At 51.0% G+C, this 19,103-nt stretch overlaps 1 protein-coding gene across 5 annotated transcripts in view; it reads right to left on the minus strand.

Annotated features, from left to right (window-relative positions):
• Positions 1-19,103, minus strand: part of LOC136240506 (uncharacterized) — a 35,378-nt gene that overhangs the window by 1,220 nt on the left and 15,055 nt on the right. For 3 of the 5 annotated variants that reach the window (XM_066031499.1, XM_066031497.1, XM_066031498.1), the window contains exon 3: positions 7,788-7,911. In XM_066031499.1, coding sequence (XP_065887571.1) covers positions 7,788-7,797 — 10 coding nt within the window. In that variant the 5' untranslated portion in view covers positions 7,798-7,911. Of the gene's footprint in view, positions 1-200; positions 2,803-7,787; positions 7,912-19,103 lie in introns of all 5 variants that reach the window. The other 2 variants (XR_010693849.1, XR_010693848.1) reach the window with 2 other exon arrangements.

Consider the following 19,103-nt stretch of genomic DNA (forward strand, 5'->3'; position numbering starts at 1 on the left):
AGCACATAGAAGCATAATGGTAGCTACTCTATACAATAACTATCTCAATACGAGCTATGTATGTGCACTTTGCTACAGTTAAGAGTACACAGTACATTGTACTATACAGCAGTGCCAAAGTACAGTGCAATAAGTTCTGGCTTCATTTCATGTACCAAAACAAATTCCTATACTATTACACACATAAATTATATACTTACTGAATTCTTGTATACCTGTTTGCTCAGACTAATTGCATACAGTACTATGAATGGATGTAAATACAAATCTGACCTGTTTATATGTAACAATCCTTACATGGTTTCTTGAGCCAATTATTAACCACAAATGAAGACCTATAACTATATGTGATGCCTTGGATTATGTAACTAATCATCATCCTATTAATGTATAGCAAACAAGCTTTCATATTTTCTGTCTATATAGCTAGCAAATTATTAGAGTTAGGAGTAAAAACAGCCACATATTTTGCTATTTTTGGTTGTCTTGTCATACAGTACGGTAGTACTGCTTTTTAGGGATCACAGATGTTTGGGCTTTCTTGCCCAACGATGTTACCCAAAAAACAGCCTCATCTTTCCCTTTATAACAGTATGACAGTATTGGTTTGGGACATAGCCAAGCCCATAAATGTCTTCAGAGCAACCCTAAACCATTTCAACAAATTTCTATGAAATTTTTGAAACATTCTATGTAAGAGAATTTATGCTGACTGACTGACTGACTGACTGACTGACTGACTGACTGACTGACTGACTGACTGACTGACTGACTGACTGACTGACTGACTGACTGACTGACTGACTAGCTGACTGACTGACTAACTGACTGACTAACTTATGCCTCCAGCCAAGCATAACTCGACAATGGATATAGCTATGGGCTTGATTTCTTCACTGTTCAATGTTGCTTCATCCCAAGATGTGCCTTTTCATCAACTGCAGTACGTACAATGCATGCATCATGGACTCCTCCTTTGTGTCCCAGCTCTTTCCGCTGACAATACAAGATGTCAATTCACAATAGCATGATACGACTTCCCTGTGGCTGTGTCGACTAGCTTTAACACTTATTGTCCATATTTTCCATTGCAACTGGGTAGACACTCTTCTCATACTGTTCTTTATTTGTAACGCTTTGTAAAGGGCAGAACATTGCTGCAAATGAAGCGTACTGGCCATGTCACTTTTCAGTAATCAGGCACACATTCAGATACAAAATTAATTTTATGGCATGCCTGGCACCATTCTTTCTTTGTATGTGGTATGTGCAGGTTCAGTAATCATAATTATGTTAAACAAACAAGTAGAAGAAAAAATTACGTAGCTATACTACAGATATACTAATGGACATTTTATTCCTTCTACTTGTTTATTTAATGATTATTGACTCCATGACAATTGCTGCTCATTAGTAACATTATAGCCCACCCAGCTAAGCTTAGCACCATCAAGGGTATTATTTATTAATGATTTTAGAATAAGAGGTGGTTTAATAGAAACCTCATGTTAGCTGTTTTGACATAAAAGTTTGTATTTACATAACATCTTTCCAAGGGATCCTTTCGGCGCTGTTGGTTAGAGGCTAAGGTTATGCGGCCATTATGTGGTGGATGAAATGGGATGCAAATCACACAACAACAGATGTCAAGTTTAAATAAATAATCATATGCTTCCTTTAAAAGTTTACACTAAGAGCTTATTCATTATTCAAGTATGATGTGGGATTTTACTGTGTTATTACAAACAGCCTTACTCACCTGACGTCCACTTAACTACTCACCATAGTTACAAACCTCAAAAACACTACCAAGTTTAATATGGATTCCTTACCATACAAAGATGCACAGCTTTTTTAAATGCAGCCACAGTACTGACTAACTATGCTTGCAGATATGTGTATCACAGGTGTACTTGAAATCAGAAAACATTTGTTTTTATTCATTCCAGTATAAGGTCATACAGTCTTGATTCCAGGTATGCGATTTTCCCTTCACAAACATAACATAATATTACGATTTGGCAATAGGTCTATAACATTCACTATATCAAGCCAAATATCTGAGAAAAAATCATCAAATACATTAAGAATAAACTATTACCAAAGAAATACACTGCTAGTGTAGGTGCATTTGCCATGACCAAGTATCAATCACCTTTAATGCCATGTTACCATTCATGAATACTGTTATTACATCACAGCAGCAACAAAACCATTTTAAAATAATTAAGCAACAAATCACTGTTACGCCTACATAGTGTAGAAAACATTATTCATATGAGAACTCTTTTGTGTAGTAATTGTCATAACTAAATAAGGTTATCTTGGTATGTGTAGGTTGGAAATGTTGGAGATCTAGTGGACCATTGTTGAGTGGTCACAACACCAAATACATCTTAGAGTTCAATAGTTTAGTACAACATGTGCATCATACATGCCATAGCCAGTATGATCACATGGTACATCACATGCAGGTATCTTATGCAGGGAACTCACTTGAAATTCATTCCTAACTCAATTTAGCTAATAATGTAGAGGAGGGATCAGCTAATGATGAACTAACTGATATAAATATATTATTTCAAATACAAGTATTAGCTATCATACTACCACACAATGGGAAATTTTAATAGCAGGAAAGGTTAATGCAGTGAATTTGACAAAACAGTATGAATTTGTCAACTTGAATTATGGGTGTTTTGATCTAAGATGTCATGATTATGCCAAATTTCAGTAAAGTGCAGATGTTTCACCTTTCTTTCCATTGTTTTCCATTGTATAATAGGAGAATTCCAGAGAGCACTGAGAGAAGAAGAGCCAGCTGGACAATCATTGCTTATATTCACATCACAGATTATTTCATCAACGTATACATAATAATTTAGTGCCACACAGCCATGTGCACAATATGCTTACAAATAACCAAATAAAGTACCATTATCATTTTCCATGACCCTTAACCTCTACGTAGACAACGAGTTTGAAACAGACTAGCTAATCAGTGGGTCACAAAGGATGATTCCTGATTACATTTAAATCAGCATTGAAACCGGGTCACTACTGCTGACCCGGATGACCCACTGACCTGGATTTCACCCGGGTCAGACCAGGATTAATTAAAGCCAAGGCGGGCGATAAGAGCTGTAGTCTTGAGCGAGCGAGACTACGTTTTGAGCGTTCGATTCGAGTTGAGTAAACGAGTAGTTTTGTGATAACTATAAGCCGGTAAGTTTATAATTTAAAATCAGTCAGTGGGTTTACTTCCACGTAGCTACTGTGAGTTTACAGACAGCAATTGGGTGTGGCTTCTTGCATACCTAGTATTACAATTTCCAGATATATTAATGTGGGTGTGGCTCACAAAAGTACTTATCCTGCTGCAAGACTAGACTATGTACAACTCGTACAATAATCAATTAGTGGGCGTGGCTCCATGTAAGCTTGCAGACAGCAACGGACACAGTTTTGTGCTACAGACTGTACTTACTAATAAATTGCCATGGGTGAGCGTATGTTTGTAATGCGATAAGTGGGCGTGGCTCATGAATGAGCTGCGTGATTAGCGTTAATAAGTTTCCATGTTGTCAAACTAACAATTTTGTTTCTCACATGATCCAATCCAGGTCAGACCCGGATAATCTGTAAACTGTGTCACCAGGAGAAAATGTGACCCAGTTGACCCGACCCAGTTTTAACCCGACCCAGTTTTAACACTGATTTAAATGTGTGATATCACTACTCATTGTTACAGTAAACACAGTGTAAGTGAGGACTACCTGTAGATTACCCCATGGCCCAGATTATGTACTGAATTTTTCAAAGCAATTAATTTACACACTTGTCAAGACAGAAACTCATATAACATAGCAACGGCAGACAAGGTTACTAAACTCTATACTTTTAGGGATATCATATAAGTGTGTGGATGGAAGATACAATATGGTTTTCAAGCCAATCAATCCCCTATGTACAAACATTTAGGCCTTAAGGAAAGCTTGCTATTAAAAAAACAACCTTGTAAGTATACATATAGGTCCAGTGGCCACTAAAACAGATTTCACAGCAATGAGTTAAAGATTGTGATCAGGATGTTTACCACTTACAGAATACACACCTGAATTTCATAGGTAATAAATAATATACATCTGTTATAGAATTTTTATTCATTTCAAGGATGAATTAACTAATTCGCTAATGAAAAACAAATTAGGTGGTAGATGAAGTCACAACCACTATTGTGAATAGTTCCTGTGAGTAGTGTTTTTCTAGTATACTGGAACTAGAACTAAAAATAGTTTTAGTACAGCCTTTTCTTTTTAGTTCTGGAAACTAGGACTAAACTATAATTCCATTACGATCTATTTAAAAACTGGTAGAAAAGTGTTGTTTTTAAGTTTTTGAACAATAACTAAACTAAATTTAATAGATTTATTGTACAAATACTAGGACTAAACTAAAACTTTTAGTACTGCAGCTACTACTGCAACCGTTGTTTGAGATTTAACAGGAACCTGATTAATGAACTCACTATCTGGCACATTATAGCCTCACTTTGAAGTACATATTGATGATAATTATAACCTTTGTAACAACAAAGGCAACTTTTTCAAGTGGCTTGTGACATTTTAGCAGCCACCGCTCCATTGGAAAGAATATTTTCTTCTGGTGGAGAAGTGACAAGGGGGAAACAAAGCTACGTAACAGACAAACCTTAAGAGGTTTTCTTACATAGAAACAAGAAGTATACTGTTTGGGTACATGTAGGATGTTTGTAAAAAAATTCTTTTATTGGGGTCTACTCAAAATGGTATAGGATGACAATTGTAATACACGTATTATAGTTAGTGATCAAGTTTTTGTAGAAGCAACGAATAAGTATGACAAAGTATGATTATATTCTTAGCATTAGTACTGTACTATAGCTAATACTTACTAAATTGCAGGTACTATATTACTAACTAAAATTGTTTCAGTCATGGATACTAGAATTAATACTAGAATTAATACTAACTTAAAATATTTCTGGCAACTTAACTAGAACTGTACTAGAACATTACACCTGTACTAGAAAAACACTACCTGTGAGTCTAAAAACCATCATAGAAATATCATATGTGATGAAAATTACTTAGTTTTAGTCCATCTATTATCAATTACCAGCATTTAAAACAAAAATGGCTGCCGGATAGTGAATTTTTAAAAGTAGCCAAAATCTAATTTTGGTCTGCCTACTTTCCTGCCTGCCTGACCACAGTCACAAGGCTAGAGGCCAAACAAAGCAATGCATGGCCATCATTTCATGCCACAACAACATATACTTGTGGGTGGCATGTGTCTTTTCTGGTTTTGACAGGTGTCTGCCTTTTGCACTTTTCCTTTTCAATGACATGATCATCTTCTTCATGCAAACCAAAATGATGCGTTAATTTTTCTTATCAACACTTTCCTAGATGAGCACATAGTTAGATACCACAAAATTATTTGAAGCACTCAAGAGGGAGTAGAGACGTGTAGCTGTACTTATAAAATGTTTGCATAGGACAACATCCTTAAACAATCTGAACATGTTGCCACACCCTGGGTGACCACATTTTTAATGACCTAGTTGCAACCAGTAGTAAGCAAGACACGGTATTGAACCAGGCCCCTATAATCTATTGTGCAGCAAGACTGAAATACTCTAATAAAGCAGTCACAGTCACACGGGTATATCATAGTTATGCTATAACAAAGAGATAAAATAATTAGTTTAAAAATGAAGTAGGATTCCAGCAATAAAAGTAGTGAAAGAATGATGGTAACTAGTCTGTGTGGGATAATCTCTACTTTGGCATTGAACAGATGGTGGTAACATACCAGTGTAGGGATTTTCCCGCATTGACTAAATGTATAAAAAATGCATGATAACAATCATTTTAACAACAGAAAAAGCAAATCAGTAGTTATCAAATTGACACTGCATAGACTATGGATTTTCATTACTCATATAGAACTTTCTTGTGCATGTCCAAAGCACTACACAGTAACAATACCTGCTATATACATATGTATTAACTAACTAACAGGTATTTAGATTCTGTAAGGAACTGAATGAAAGACATTGTACACATTTAAAACGCCAGCTTTTTTTGAGGTCCCCACACACATCCCACTGTGTTGACTGGTTATGTCACTGACTCTGTCAATTACATTGCTAGCCTACTGTACATGTTAATGATTGTTTCAGAGTTTAATAAAAAAAATAAGCTAAATTCATTATTCTGTGGCACTATATTGACCATAGTCTATTGTTTACTACCACAGACAGGAAGCATGCCTAAAATCGTTTTCTGCTAATGAATTCAATATATAAGGATTTGCTAATTGGAACAAATTTTGTGAAAACTGAATTATAAAAACAGTTTCTTAAATAACCTATTATCTACAATGCTAACGCATTTGGCTTAAGATTTTTTTACTAGCAGTACTAGCAGTAACAGTAATGGTCAAAATGGTATCAAATACATCTCGATCATTATTATATTATATTATTAAAAACTTTTAGATACAGATAAGCATATTTTACAGAGACATTATTCATTATAAAAATCAACATTTTGAGATTCCACACCCAGTGACATGATTGTATATAGCTTTCCTAATGCAAAGGCAAAGATCATGCGAGCACGGACACATGACTGTAGGTATGAACACATGAACTGAAAATTGTTGTAGGCTGCTAAGGTGTGCGTGATTGTAGTTGATCAAATGTTGTTTAACAATTGTTTAATGATCATTGCTGAATCATATTAAGTCATAATAGCCTACTGTACCAACCGTCGAGTGATACGGCACACTTCAAGGATGGTTTCACACCTCCGACAAACACACATGGACCCAAGAGGCATCACATAATGATAAAGAACATTATCAAAAGTGTGTTAAGAGTAACACCAAATTGCTGGCTGTTGATATGTAGCATGAAAATAAGATACAGAGATGTACACAAGCATCATATAGCCTTTGTTTCAAATTGACATATTTTCCAGCATGTTAACTACCACAATATGATAGAGAGACACACACACACGCAAACACACACACATATACACACAGCAAGCAAAACAAAGCTTTCAGCTACTGCTGCATGGTCACAGCTACCCAGTGAATCAACACTGGAGTGGGGGACACTTGTCAGGTACTGTGAGTCAGCACACTCCTTGGGCAGAATTAATAACTTGTAGGAGGCTATACCATATGTCTTACAGTTGAAGGTGCAGGCACCCAAGTACAGTACCACCTGGACTTTCACCCGTTATGTGAGACTTAGCATTTGTTCCCCGTTATGTCATTGTTGGTTCCTTAGCAAAGCTGTTGACTAGTGCAAAACTGTCGAGTCAATATCTTAAGCTTCTTCATATAGCGATATGAAGGCCACATTATCTTTATGGTAGTGGAGAGGAGAGGAGGTGTGTGTGTGTGTGTGTGTGTGTGTGTGTGTGTGTGTGTGTGTGTGTGTGTGTGTGTGTGTGTGTGTGTGTGTGTGTGTGTGTGTGTGTGTGTGTGTGTGTGTGTGTGTGTGTGTGTGTGTGTGTGTGTGTGTGTGTGAGGTAGCAAAGCCAAATGGTTAAAGCACCAGCCTGGTAATCAAAAGGTTCAGCTAATTAAGTACTGTTGTTTTTGTTTCCTTGAGCAAGGAACTTTACACACATTGTACCCAGTTGTTAAATGGGTACAATGTGTGCAAAGGCTTCCCCTGATGACATGGGGAAGCACCCCACTCAGCCATAACATCAATGGATACATACCTGGTACCATGGTTCCTTGTCGTTCTTCAACTGGTAGTAATCTCTCCGCCAGATGCCTATGTCATTTCAGATCACTAGGCCCTTTCACAATGTATTCTATTGCCCACTGCTGAAGTTTGTGATGCTACGGATGATTGGATTGGATTAATTACAGTTATTTACAGCAAGACCATCCTCACACCATCCACACACACACACACACACACACGTACATGCACACACACACACACACACACACACACACGTACATGCACACACACACACACGTACATGCACACACACACACACACAAACACATAGACATGCTATATATACACACATATTGTCATTTTATCATCATCAGCTACTTTATGATACACATGGCGCCTTTCTGTTTTCTCGTACATGGCTAGTGGTAACCAGACACCACTAAATGAATATGTACAGTGGAACTTTTCAAATACCAATACTAATACTTACAGTGACACAGAATGAAGATTGGGAAGTTGGATAGTACTGACATTTTATAACAACTATATCCAGATACTTGTAATAGTACAGTTGGCCTAGCGATCACAAGGTCCTAGATTCAATACCCAGATGGTGACTGCTACTATGAGCAATGGATTTTATTCCCATTATACTACCTTGTAGTAAAATTATAAAAATACTATACGTCAAAGCTGAAAAACAACCTGTCAGTGATGGATTTTTCCAAGTTAATTTCCAGATTTAATAATGAGTTATAAGTGCAGGGGTCTGGGGGTGTAACCCCCCACAGCTGACAACATTAAAATGCTTCAAAGTTTAGTAGAATCATGTTCATATACTATATTCAATATGATTGGTTCCTAAATGTCAATTATTATAGATTATGGCTGGTCAGCAATTGTAGTGATTCAAATACATATCAAAATTCTTCATTAAAAATGAAAAATAAAGATTTATCTGTTAAATTATTCTTAAATTTCAAATGTTTTACATTTATATTGTAGCCGATTAGAGCATCTCAATCTTTATAAATGTATATCCTTAATCCACTTTTGGTAAGTCTCCTTTTAAACTTATTGCCCTGTCCTGTTTCAAACTAAGGTGTCCCTGCTGCAAGCCCAAAAGTTACAACTTTCCTGGAAACCCAGGAAACCTCCCTAAATACGCTCATGCTTCCTTTCTTTGATAAAACATAGGATATTCAAGATATCTCTCAAGGTTAATTGTGCAGTTGAAAAGAGTTGTTGCCTTTCCGAACTTCCAATGCTAGTAGTCCTAGTACTGCTGATATATGGAACATATTAGCAATCAACTAACTATAGAATTCATAGTAGTAAGATCAAGAGAGGATTAGTTATGAAGCACACGAATACATTTATATAAGTGATTTCACTACTTATGCACTAATACTTTGGATTACACATTTCATGATGAAGCATATAACTAATCGAATTTTACAACTCACTGTGTGTCACAGTACAGTGAAACTTGTCTAACACCCCTTTCACAATATCCTAGGCTGGCCAGAGTGTTTTCAACTCAGGTTATTAAACTAGGGTTGGCTATAGTTCACACTACTGCTTCTGACACGAGCTTGATAGTGTGCATGCTGAATAATATATAATAGGATAAAACAAATGCATAATGATTAATAAGCTTTTAATTAATTAGATACTTAATGAAAAAGTACCATTGTTGCAAGGTCCGAGGTTTTGCGAAGCAGCTAAAATAGTCTCCAGCATAAATTTCTGTGATTGTGAAGTATGTAAGACACAAATAATTTATTATTATTATTATTAGCACTTTACAGTAGCCAGCACTGAAGGTCTGACAGCAACATGTGCTGCAGCCTTAGGATTATCTAACCTAACAGGAACTGGAGACTTTAAATGATTACTTAACCTATTTCTATGTATATCTTTGGATACTATGGAAAAGTTACAAACATTTAAGAATGCAGATGGTTTAGGCAAAACTCTGCTCACTCAAAATATAAGAAATTCAGTCTGCCAGCAGAAACTTTGCAAGTTGAACTTCAAAAATTTGACCTTGCACATATAACTTGCTGTACGGTACTAAATTTGTAGTGACCAGGCACACAACCAGCTGAAATAAGATGTACCATGGTACAATATTATGGCCATCATGTTTTAGCTAGTCAGTGCTCCTTTTGCTAGGAATACCAATGTGTTGCCAGAGCATAACTGTCACAGAGCACAATATGTCATAGCCAGATAGTAGAATGGTTTTAGTGAGTAGAAAATCCTGGCTGAGGTTTAACAAAACCAAATTATAGTTATTAACCTGAGTTGAGTGTCTCAGAATATGTTCACATTGCATCCTATACCGGGTCCAACCGATGCTAGCCCACCTGTGCCGGGTTGGGCCTGGCTTGGCATGGCACGGCATAGCATGATTGATTCCCAGCAATTTATTTTAAACTGTGTCATGCTGTACCTGTTTTAGAAGATAGTGTGAACAGGGATCACATGGTGCAGTTGGTTGCATTAGATAGATGAAACACTGCTTTACTGCTTTTACTTTAGAAATTTTATTTGGCCTATATAGAGAGGTAGGTAGTCTCGTCAGCCAGCCTGTATTTTATCTTTTGTTGTCTTTTTCTGGCCAAATGGCAAAAAGAAAAAGTACAGGCTGGCTGGCTGGCTGGCTGGCGAGACTGAGAGGTAGCTTTTCTATACAGGTAGCAGCTAAGACAGGCTCCGCAGTAGTATGTATATGCATGCGGAATACTTAATATAGTGGTAGTAATGAGCTATATAGAAGCCACCTCTCTAAATAGACTATTCCATTCCCTAAGTGTGAATAAATGTGACCGGATCTGCAAGAATCCCACATGTTAGTGCAAGTCTAATTTTACAGTAGAATGCAATAAACACAATTGGTGAAATATTGAAGAAAAATTCCGTAAAATTTTTAAGTGCTTGTTATACAATGAAGGAAGGTTCTAACGGAAACACCCTTGGTACCATCGTGATCCCCAAAGCAAGAGACATTCAAACATATTTGTTTCATGTCAGTACTAACAAGGAGACGGAAGATATGAGCATTAGTCTGCCTTATGTTGGACGAGCAATTCGTTATGGTTTTCTTTCTCAAGTTTTTGCCTTCACCCTGGTCATAAGAAGGGCCTGGAAAACAAAACTTGTTCATGGAGAACCTGAGGCATAAGTTTAATCTTAATAGAGAACTGTATTCATAAGTTATGAACGTTTGACTATGCACCTGTAGTTTATTTTCCATATTGTCACTGCAGAAATTGATCTTTCTGTTGTTGCCACTTTGTAGCACTGTAATTTCAAAAGTTCTTGGCTTCTAGAGCTGAAACTTTGGTTGACCATTAGAAAAAGAAAATGGAATAAAATGGAATTTGAAAAATGCACTAACATGTGGGGTTCTTGCAGATCCAGCCACAAATTGTCTGTCTTACACAGCCACTTGTATATTGAAGCCAATAAATTTTGGACTGATTAGGTAACCAGGCATACTGTAACACATAAAATAGCTTTACATGAAATAAAGGATATTTGCCTCGCACTATTTTACTCCTTCCTGTTTATAGTGCTCGCACTATTAATCCCAAATACCACAGCCAGCCGTCCTATTACAAATTAATCCGACAACCATAGCAACTGCTACTAAGCAACAGAAATTTAAAAAAAATAACCACTGCAAAAAGACTGATTATGCTTAGCAATCATTGCTATGCACCAAAGTGATGTATACTTTAGCAATGGTTACTTAGCAACCATTGATAAGTAACCATATTGTTGCTATGCTATGGGGCATATATTTCTATGGTAACACTAGTTGTCAAATCGAACACGCACTTCCAATAGAAACACACACTATTTTAGCCAATCAGATTAGTATAACAGATTTTGTAGAGGGACCTTGACAAACAAGTATAATATGGCTAATTGCCTGACATATTTCAAAATTATACATCAAACTACTACTGAGAGTATCAAACAGTACGATAGTACTGTTTAAGTAGGGATCCTCCCAAAACTGACACACTGCCTAAAACACCGCCTTTAATAATCATCCTAGAAACATATTACATGACGAAAATCACCTTTATGGCATAATATTAGTCCATCAAACATCAAATGTCAGCCAGCCAGTCAGCCAGCCAGCCAGCCAGCCAGCCAGCCAGCCAGCCAGCCAGCCAGCCAGCCAGCCAGCCAGCCAGCCAGCCAGCCAGCCAGCCAGCCAGCCAGCCAGCCAGCCAGCCAGCCAGCCAGCCAGCCAGCCAGCCAGCCAGCCAGCCAGCCAGCCAGCCAGCCAGCCAGCCAGCCAGCCAGCCAGCCAGCCAGCCAGCCAGCCAGCCAGCCAGCCAGCCAGCCAGCCAGCCAGCCAGCCAGCCAGCCAGCAGCCAGCCAGCCAGCCAGCCAGCCAGCCAGCCAGCCAGCCAGCCAGCCAGCCAGCCAGCCAGCCAGCCAGCCAGCCAGCCAGCCAGCCAGCCAGCAGCCAGCCAGCCAGCCAGCCAGCCAGCCAGCCAGCCAGCCAGCCAGCCAGCCAGCCAGCCAGCCAGCCAGCCAGCCAGCCAGCCAGCCAGCCAGCCAGCCAGCCAGCCAGCCAGCCAGCCAGCAGCCAGCCAGCCAGCCAGCCAGCCAGCCAGCCAGCCAGCCAGCCAGCCAGCCAGCCAGCCAGCCAGCCAGCCAGCCAGCCAGCCAGCCAGCCAGCCAGCCAGCCAGCCAGCCAGCCAGCCAGCCAGCCAGCCAGCCAGCCAGCCAGCCAGCAGCCAGCCAGCCAGCCAGCCAGCCAGCCAGCCAGCCAGCCAGCAGCCAGCCAGCCAGCCAGCCAGCCAGCCAGCCAGCCAGCCAGCCAGCCAGCCAGCCAGCCAGCCAGCCAGCCAGCCAGCCAGCCAGCCAGCCAGCCAGCCAGCCAGCCAGCCAGCCAGCCAGCCAGCCAGCCAGCCAGCCAGCCAGCCAGCCAGCCAGCCAGCCAGCCAGCCAGCCAGCCAGCCAGCCAGCCAGCCAGCCAGCCAGCCAGCCAGCCAGCCAGCCAGCCAGCCAGCCAGCCAGCCAGCCAGCCAGCCAGCCAGCCAGCCAGCCAGCCAGCCAGCCAGCCAGCCAGCCAGCCAGCCAGCCAGCCAGCCAGCCAGCCAGCCAGCCAGCCAGCCAGCCAGCCAGCCAGCCAGCCAGCCAGCCAGCCAGCCAGCCAGCCAGCCAGCCAGCCAGCCAGCCAGCCAGCCAGCCAGCCAGCCAGCCAGCCAGCCAGCCAGCCAGCCAGCCAGCCAGCCAGCCAGCCAGCCAGCCAGCCAGCCAGCCAGCCAGCCAGCCAGCCAGCCAGCCAGCCAGCCAGCCAGCCAGCCAGCCAGCCAGCCAGCCAGCCAGCCAGCCAGCCAGCAGCCAGCCAGCCAGCCAGCCAGCCAGCCAGCCAGCCAGCCAGCCAGCCAGCCAGCCAGCCAGCCAGCCAGCCAGCCAGCCAGCCAGCCAGCCAGCCAGCCAGCCAGCCAGCCAGCCAGCCAGCCAGCCAGCCAGCCAGCCAGCCAGCCAGCCAGCCAGCCAGCCAGCCAGCCAGCCAGCCAGCCAGCCAGCCAGCCAGCCAGCCAGCCAGCCAGCCAGCCAGCCAGCCAGCCAGCCAGCCAGCCAGCCAGCCAGCCAGCCAGCCAGCCAGCCAGCCAGCCAGCCAGCCAGCCAGCCAGCCAGCCAGCCAGCCAGCCAGCCAGCCAGCCAGCCAGCCAGCCAGCCAGCCAGCCAGCCAGCCAGCCAGCCAGCCAGCCAGCCAGCCAGCCAGCCAGCCAGCCAGCCAGCCAGCCAGCCAGCCAGCCAGCCAGCCAGCCAGCCAGCCAGCCAGCCAGCCAGCCAGCCAGCCAGCCAGCCAGCCAGCCAGCCAGCCAGCCAGCCAGCCAGCCAGCCAGCCAGCCAGCCAGCCAGCCAGCCAGCCAGCCAGCCAGCCAGCCAGCCAGCCAGCCAGCCAGCCAGCCAGCCAGCAGCCAGCCAGCCAGCCAGCCAGCCAGCCAGCCAGCCAGCCAGCCAGCCAGCCAGCCAGCCAGCCAGCCAGCCAGCCAGCCAGCCAGCCAGCCAGCAGCCAGCCAGCCAGCCAGCCAGCCAGCCAGCCAGCCAGCCAGCCAGCCAGCCAGCCAGCCAGCCAGCCAGCCAGCCAGCCAGCCAGCCAGCCAGCCAGCCAGCCAGCCAGCCAGCCAGCCAGCCAGCCAGCCAGCCAGCCAGCCAGCCAGCCAGCCAGCCAGCCAGCCAGCCAGCCAGCCAGCCAGCCAGCCAGCCAGCCAGCCAGCCAGCCAGCCAGCCAGCCAGCCAGCCAGCCAGCCAGCCAGCCAGCCAGCCAGCCAGCCAGCCAGCCAGCCAGCCAGCCAGCCAGCCAGCCAGCCAGCCAGCCAGCCAGCCAGCCAGCCAGCCAGCCAGCCAGCCAGCCAGCCAGCCAGCCAGCCAGCCAGCCAGCCAGCCAGCCAGCCAGCCAGCCAGCCAGCCAGCCAGCCAGCCAGCCAGCCAGCCAGCCAGCCAGCCAGCCAGCCAGCCAGCCAGCCAGCCAGCCAGCCAGCCAGCCAGCCAGCCAGCCAGCCAGCCAGCCAGCCAGCCAGCCAGCCAGCCAGCCAGCCAGCCAGCCAGCCAGCCAGCCAGCCAGCCAGCCAGCCAGCCAGCCAGCCAGCCAGCCAGCCAGCCAGCCAGCCAGCCAGCCAGCCAGCCAGCCAGCCAGCCAGCCAGCCAGCCAGCCAGCCAGCCAGCCAGCAGCCAGCCAGCCAGCCAGCCAGCCAGCCAGCCAGCCAGCCAGCCAGCCAGCCAGCCAGCCAGCCAGCCAGCCAGCCAGCCAGCCAGCCAGCCAGCCAGCCAGCCAGCCAGCCAGCCAGCCAGCCAGCCAGCCAGCCAGCCAGCAGCCAGCCAGCCAGCCAGCCAGCCAGCCAGCCAGCCAGCCAGCCAGCCAGCCAGCCAGCCAGCCAGCCAGCCAGCCAGCCAGCCAGCCAGCCAGCCAGCCAGCCAGCCAGCCAGCCAGCCAGCCAGCCAGCCAGCCAGCCAGCCAGCCAGCCAGCCAGCCAGCCAGCCAGCCAGCCAGCCAGCCAGCCAGCCAGCCAGCCAGCCAGCCAGCCAGCCAGCCAGCCAGCCAGCCAGCCAGCCAGCCAGCCAGCCAGCCAGCCAGCCAGCCAGCCAGCCAGCCAGCCAGCCAGCCAGCCAGCCAGCCAGCCAGCCAGCCAGCCAGCCAGCCAGCCAGCCAGCCAGCCAGCCAGCCAGCCAGCCAGCCAGCCAGCCAGCCAGCCAGCCAGCCAGCCAGCCAGCCAGCCAGCCAGCCAGCCAGCCAGCCAGCCAGCCAGCCAGCCAGCCAGCCAGCCAGCCAGCCAGCCAGCCAGCCAGCCAGCCAGCCAGCCAGCCAGCCAGCCAGCCAGCCAGCCAGCCAGCCAGCCAGCCAGCCAGCCAGCCAGCCAGCCAGCCAGCCAGCCAGCCAGCCAGCCAGCCAGCCAGCCAGCCAGCCAGCCAGCCAGCCAGCCAGCCAGCCAGCCAGCCAGCCAGCCAGCCAGCAGCCAGCCAGCCAGCCAGCCAGCCAGCCAGCCAGCCAGCCAGCCAGCCAGCCAGCCAGCCAGCCAGCCAGCCAGCCAGCCAGCCAGCCAGCCAGCCAGCCAGCCAGCCAGCCAGCCAGCCAGCCAGCCAGCCAGCCAGCCAGCCAGCCAGCAGCCAGCCAGCCAGCCAGCCAGCCAGCCAGCCAGCCAGCCAGCCAGCCAGCCAGCCAGCCAGCCAGCCAGCCAGCCAGCCAGCCAGCCAGCCAGCCAGCCAGCCAGCCAGCCAGCCAGCCAGCCAGCCAGCCAGCCAGCCAGCCAGCCAGCCAGCCAGCCAGCCAGCCAGCCAGCCAGCCAGCCAGCCAGCCAGCCAGCCAGCCAGCCAGCCAGCCAGCCAGCCAGCCAGCCAGCCAGCAGCCAGCCAGCCAGCCAGCCAGCCAGCCAGCCAGCCAGCCAGCCAGCCAGCCAGCCAGCCAGCCAGCCAGCCAGCCAGCCAGCCAGCCAGCCAGCCAGCCAGCCAGCCAGCCAGCCAGCCAGCCAGCCAGCCAGCCAGCCAGCCAGCCAGCCAGCCAGCCAGCCAGCCAGCCAGCCAGCCAGCCAGCCAGCCAGCCAGCCAGCCAGCCAGCCAGCCAGCCAGCCAGCCAGCCAGCCAGCCAGCCAGCCAGCCAGCCAGCCAGCCAGCCAGCCAGCCAGCCAGCCAGCCAGCCAGCCAGCCAGCCAGCCAGCCAGCCAGCCAGCCAGCCAGCCAGCCAGCCAGCCAGCCAGCCAGCCAGCCAGCCAGCCAGCCAGCCAGCCAGCCAGCCAGCCAGCCAGCCAGCCAGCCAGCCAGCCAGCCAGCCAGCCAGCCAGCCAGCCAGCCAGCCAGCCAGCCAGCCAGCCAGCCAGCCAGCCAGCCAGCCAGCCAGCCAGCCAGCCAGCCAGCCAGCCAGCCAGCCAGCCAGCCAGCCAGCCAGCCAGCCAGCCAGCCAGCCAGCCAGCCAGCCAGCCAGCCAGCCAGCCAGCCAGCCAGCCAGCCAGCCAGCCAGCCAGCCAGCCAGCCAGCCAGCCAGCCAGCCAGCCAGCCAGCCAGCCAGCCAGCCAGCCAGCCAGCCAGCCAGCCAGCCAGCCAGCCAGCCAGCCAGCCAGCCAGCCAGCCAGCCAGCCAGCCAGCCAGCCAGCCAGCCAGCCAGCCAGCCAGCCAGCCAGCCAGCCAGCCAGCCAGCCAGCCAGCCAGCCAGCCAGCCAGCCAGCCAGCCAGCCAGCAGCCAGCCAGCCAGCCAGCCAGCCAGCCAGCCAGCCAGCCAGCCAGCCAGCCAGCCAGCCAGCCAGCCAGCCAGCCAGCCAGCCAGCCAGCCAGCCAGCCAGCCAGCCAGCCAGCCAGCCAGCCAGCCAGCCAGCCAGCCAGCCAGCCAGCCAGCCAGCCAGCCAGCCAGCCAGCCAGCCAGCCAGCCAGCCAGCCAGCCAGCCAGCCAGCCAGCCAGCCAGCCAGCCAGCCAGCCAGCCAGCCAGCCAGCCAGCCAGCCAGCCAGCCAGCCAGCCAGCCAGCCAGCCAGCCAGCCAGCCAGCCAGCCAGCCAGCCAGCCAGCCAGCCAGCCAGCCAGCCAGCCAGCCAGCCAGCCAGCCAGCCAGCCAGCCAGCCAGCCAGCCAGCAGCCAGCCAGCCAGCCAGCCAGCCAGCCAGCCAGCCAGCCAGCCAGCCAGCCAGCCAGCCAGCCAGCCAGCCAGCCAGCCAGCCAGCCAGCCAGCCAGCCAGCCAGCCAGCCAGCCAGCCAGCCAGCCAGCCAGCCAGCCAGCCAGCCAGCCAGCCAGCCAGCCAGCCAGCCAGCCAGCCAGCCAGCCAGCCAGCCAGCCAGCCAGCCAGCCAGCCAGCCAGCCAGCCAGCCAGCCAGCCAGCCAGCCAGCCAGCCAGCCAGCCAGCCAGCCAGCCAGCCAGCCAGCCAGCCAGCCAGCCAGCCAGCCAGCCAGCCAGCCAGCCAGCCAGCCAGCCAGCCAGCCAGCCAGCCAGCCAGCCAGCCAGCCAGCCAGCCAGCCAGCCAGCCAGCCAGCCAGCCAGCAGCCAGCCAGCCAGCCAGCCAGCCAGCCAGCCAGCCAGCCAGCCAGCCAGCCAGCCAGCCAGCCAGCCAGCCAGCCAGCCAGCCAGCCAGCCAGCCAGCCAGCCAGCCAGCCAGCCAGCCAGCCAGCCAGCCAGCCAGCCAGCAGCCAGCCAGCCAGCCAGCCAGCCAGCCAGCCAGCCAGCCAGCCAGCCAGCCAGCCAGCCAGCCAGCCAGCCAGCCAGCCAGCCAGCCAGCCAGCCAGCCAGCCAGCCAGCCAGCCAGCCAGCCAGCCAGCCAGCCAGCCAGCCAGCCAGCCAGCCAGCCAGCCAGCCAGCCAGCCAGCCAGCCAGCCAGCCAGCCAGCCAGCCAGCCAGCCAGCCAGCCAGCCAGCCAGCCAGCCAGCCAGCCAGCCAGCCAGCCAGCCAGCCAGCCAGCCAGCCAGCCAGCCAGCCAGCCAGCCAGCCAGCCAGCCAGCAGCCAGCCAGCCAGCCAGCCAGCCAGCAGCCAGCCAGCCAGCCAGCCAGCCAGCCAGCCAGCCAGCCAGCCAGCCAGCCAGCCAGCCAGCCAGCCAGCCAGCCAGCCAGCCAGCCAGCCAGCCAGCCAGCCAGCCAGCCAGCCAGCCAGCCAGCCAGCCAGCCAGCCAGCCAGCCAGCCAGCCAGCCAGCCAGCCAGCCAGCCAGCCAGCCAGCCAGCCAGCCAGCCAGCCAGCCAGCCAGCCAGCCAGCCAGCCAGCCAGCCAGCCAGCCAGCCAGCCAGCCAGCCAGCCAGCCAGCCAGCCAGCCAGCCAGCCAGCCAGCCAGCCAGCCAGCCAGCCAGCCAGCCAGCCAGCCAGCCAGCCAGCCAGCCAGCCAGCCAGCCAGCCAGCCAGCCAGCCAGCCAGCCAGCCAGCCAGCCAGCCAGCCAGCCAGCCAGCCAGCCAGCCAGCAGCCAGCCAGCCAGCCAGCCAGCCAGCCAGCCAGCCAGCCAGCCAGCCAGCCAGCCAGCCAGCCAGCCAGCCAGCCAGCCAGCCAGCCAGCCAGCCAGCCAGCCAGCCAGCCAGCCAGCCAGCCAGCCAGCCAGCCAGCCAGCCAGCCAGCCAGCCAGCCAGCCAGCCAGCCAGCCAGCCAGCCAGCCAGCCAGCCAGCCAGCCAGCCAGCCAGCCAGCCAGCCAGCCAGCCAGCCAGCCAGCCAGCCAGCCAGCCAGCCAGCCAGCCAGCCAGCCAGCCAGCCAGCCAGCCAGCCAGCCAGCCAGCCAGCCAGCCAGCCAGCCAGCCAGCCAGCCAGCCAGCCAGCCAGCCAGCCAGCCAGCCAGCCAGCCAGCCAGCCAGCCAGCCAGCCAGCCAGCCAGCCAGCCAGCCAGCCAGCCAGCCAGCCAGCCAGCCAGCCAGCCAGCCAGCCAGCCAGCCAGCCAGCCAGCCAGCCAGCCAGCCAGCCAGCCAGCCAGCCAGCCAGCCAGCCAGCCAGCCAGCCAGCCAGCCAGCCAGCCAGCCAGCCAGCCAGCCAGCCAGCCAGCCAGCCAGCCAGCCAGCCAGCAGCCAGCCAGCCAGCCAGCCAGCCAGCCAGCCAGCCAGCCAGCCAGCCAGCCAGCCAGCCAGCCAGCCAGCCAGCCAGCCAGCCAGCCAGCCAGCCAGCCAGCCAGCCAGCCAGCCAGCCAGCCAGCCAGCCAGCCAGCCAGCCAGCCAGCCAGCCAGCCAGCCAGCCAGCCAGCCAGCCAGCCAGCCAGCCAGCCAGCCAGCCAGCCAGCCAGCCAGCCAGCCAGCCAGCCAGCCAGCCAGCCAGCCAGCCAGCCAGCCAGCCAGCCAGCCAGCCAGCCAGCCAGCCAGCCAGCCAGCCAGCCAGCCAGCCAGCCAGCCAGCCAGCCAGCCAGCCAGCCAGCCAGCCAGCC

This window comes from Dysidea avara, chromosome 12 (assembly GCF_963678975.1).
Source record: "Dysidea avara chromosome 12, odDysAvar1.4, whole genome shotgun sequence".
NCBI classification, from domain to species: Eukaryota; Metazoa; Porifera; class Demospongiae; order Dictyoceratida; family Dysideidae; genus Dysidea; species Dysidea avara.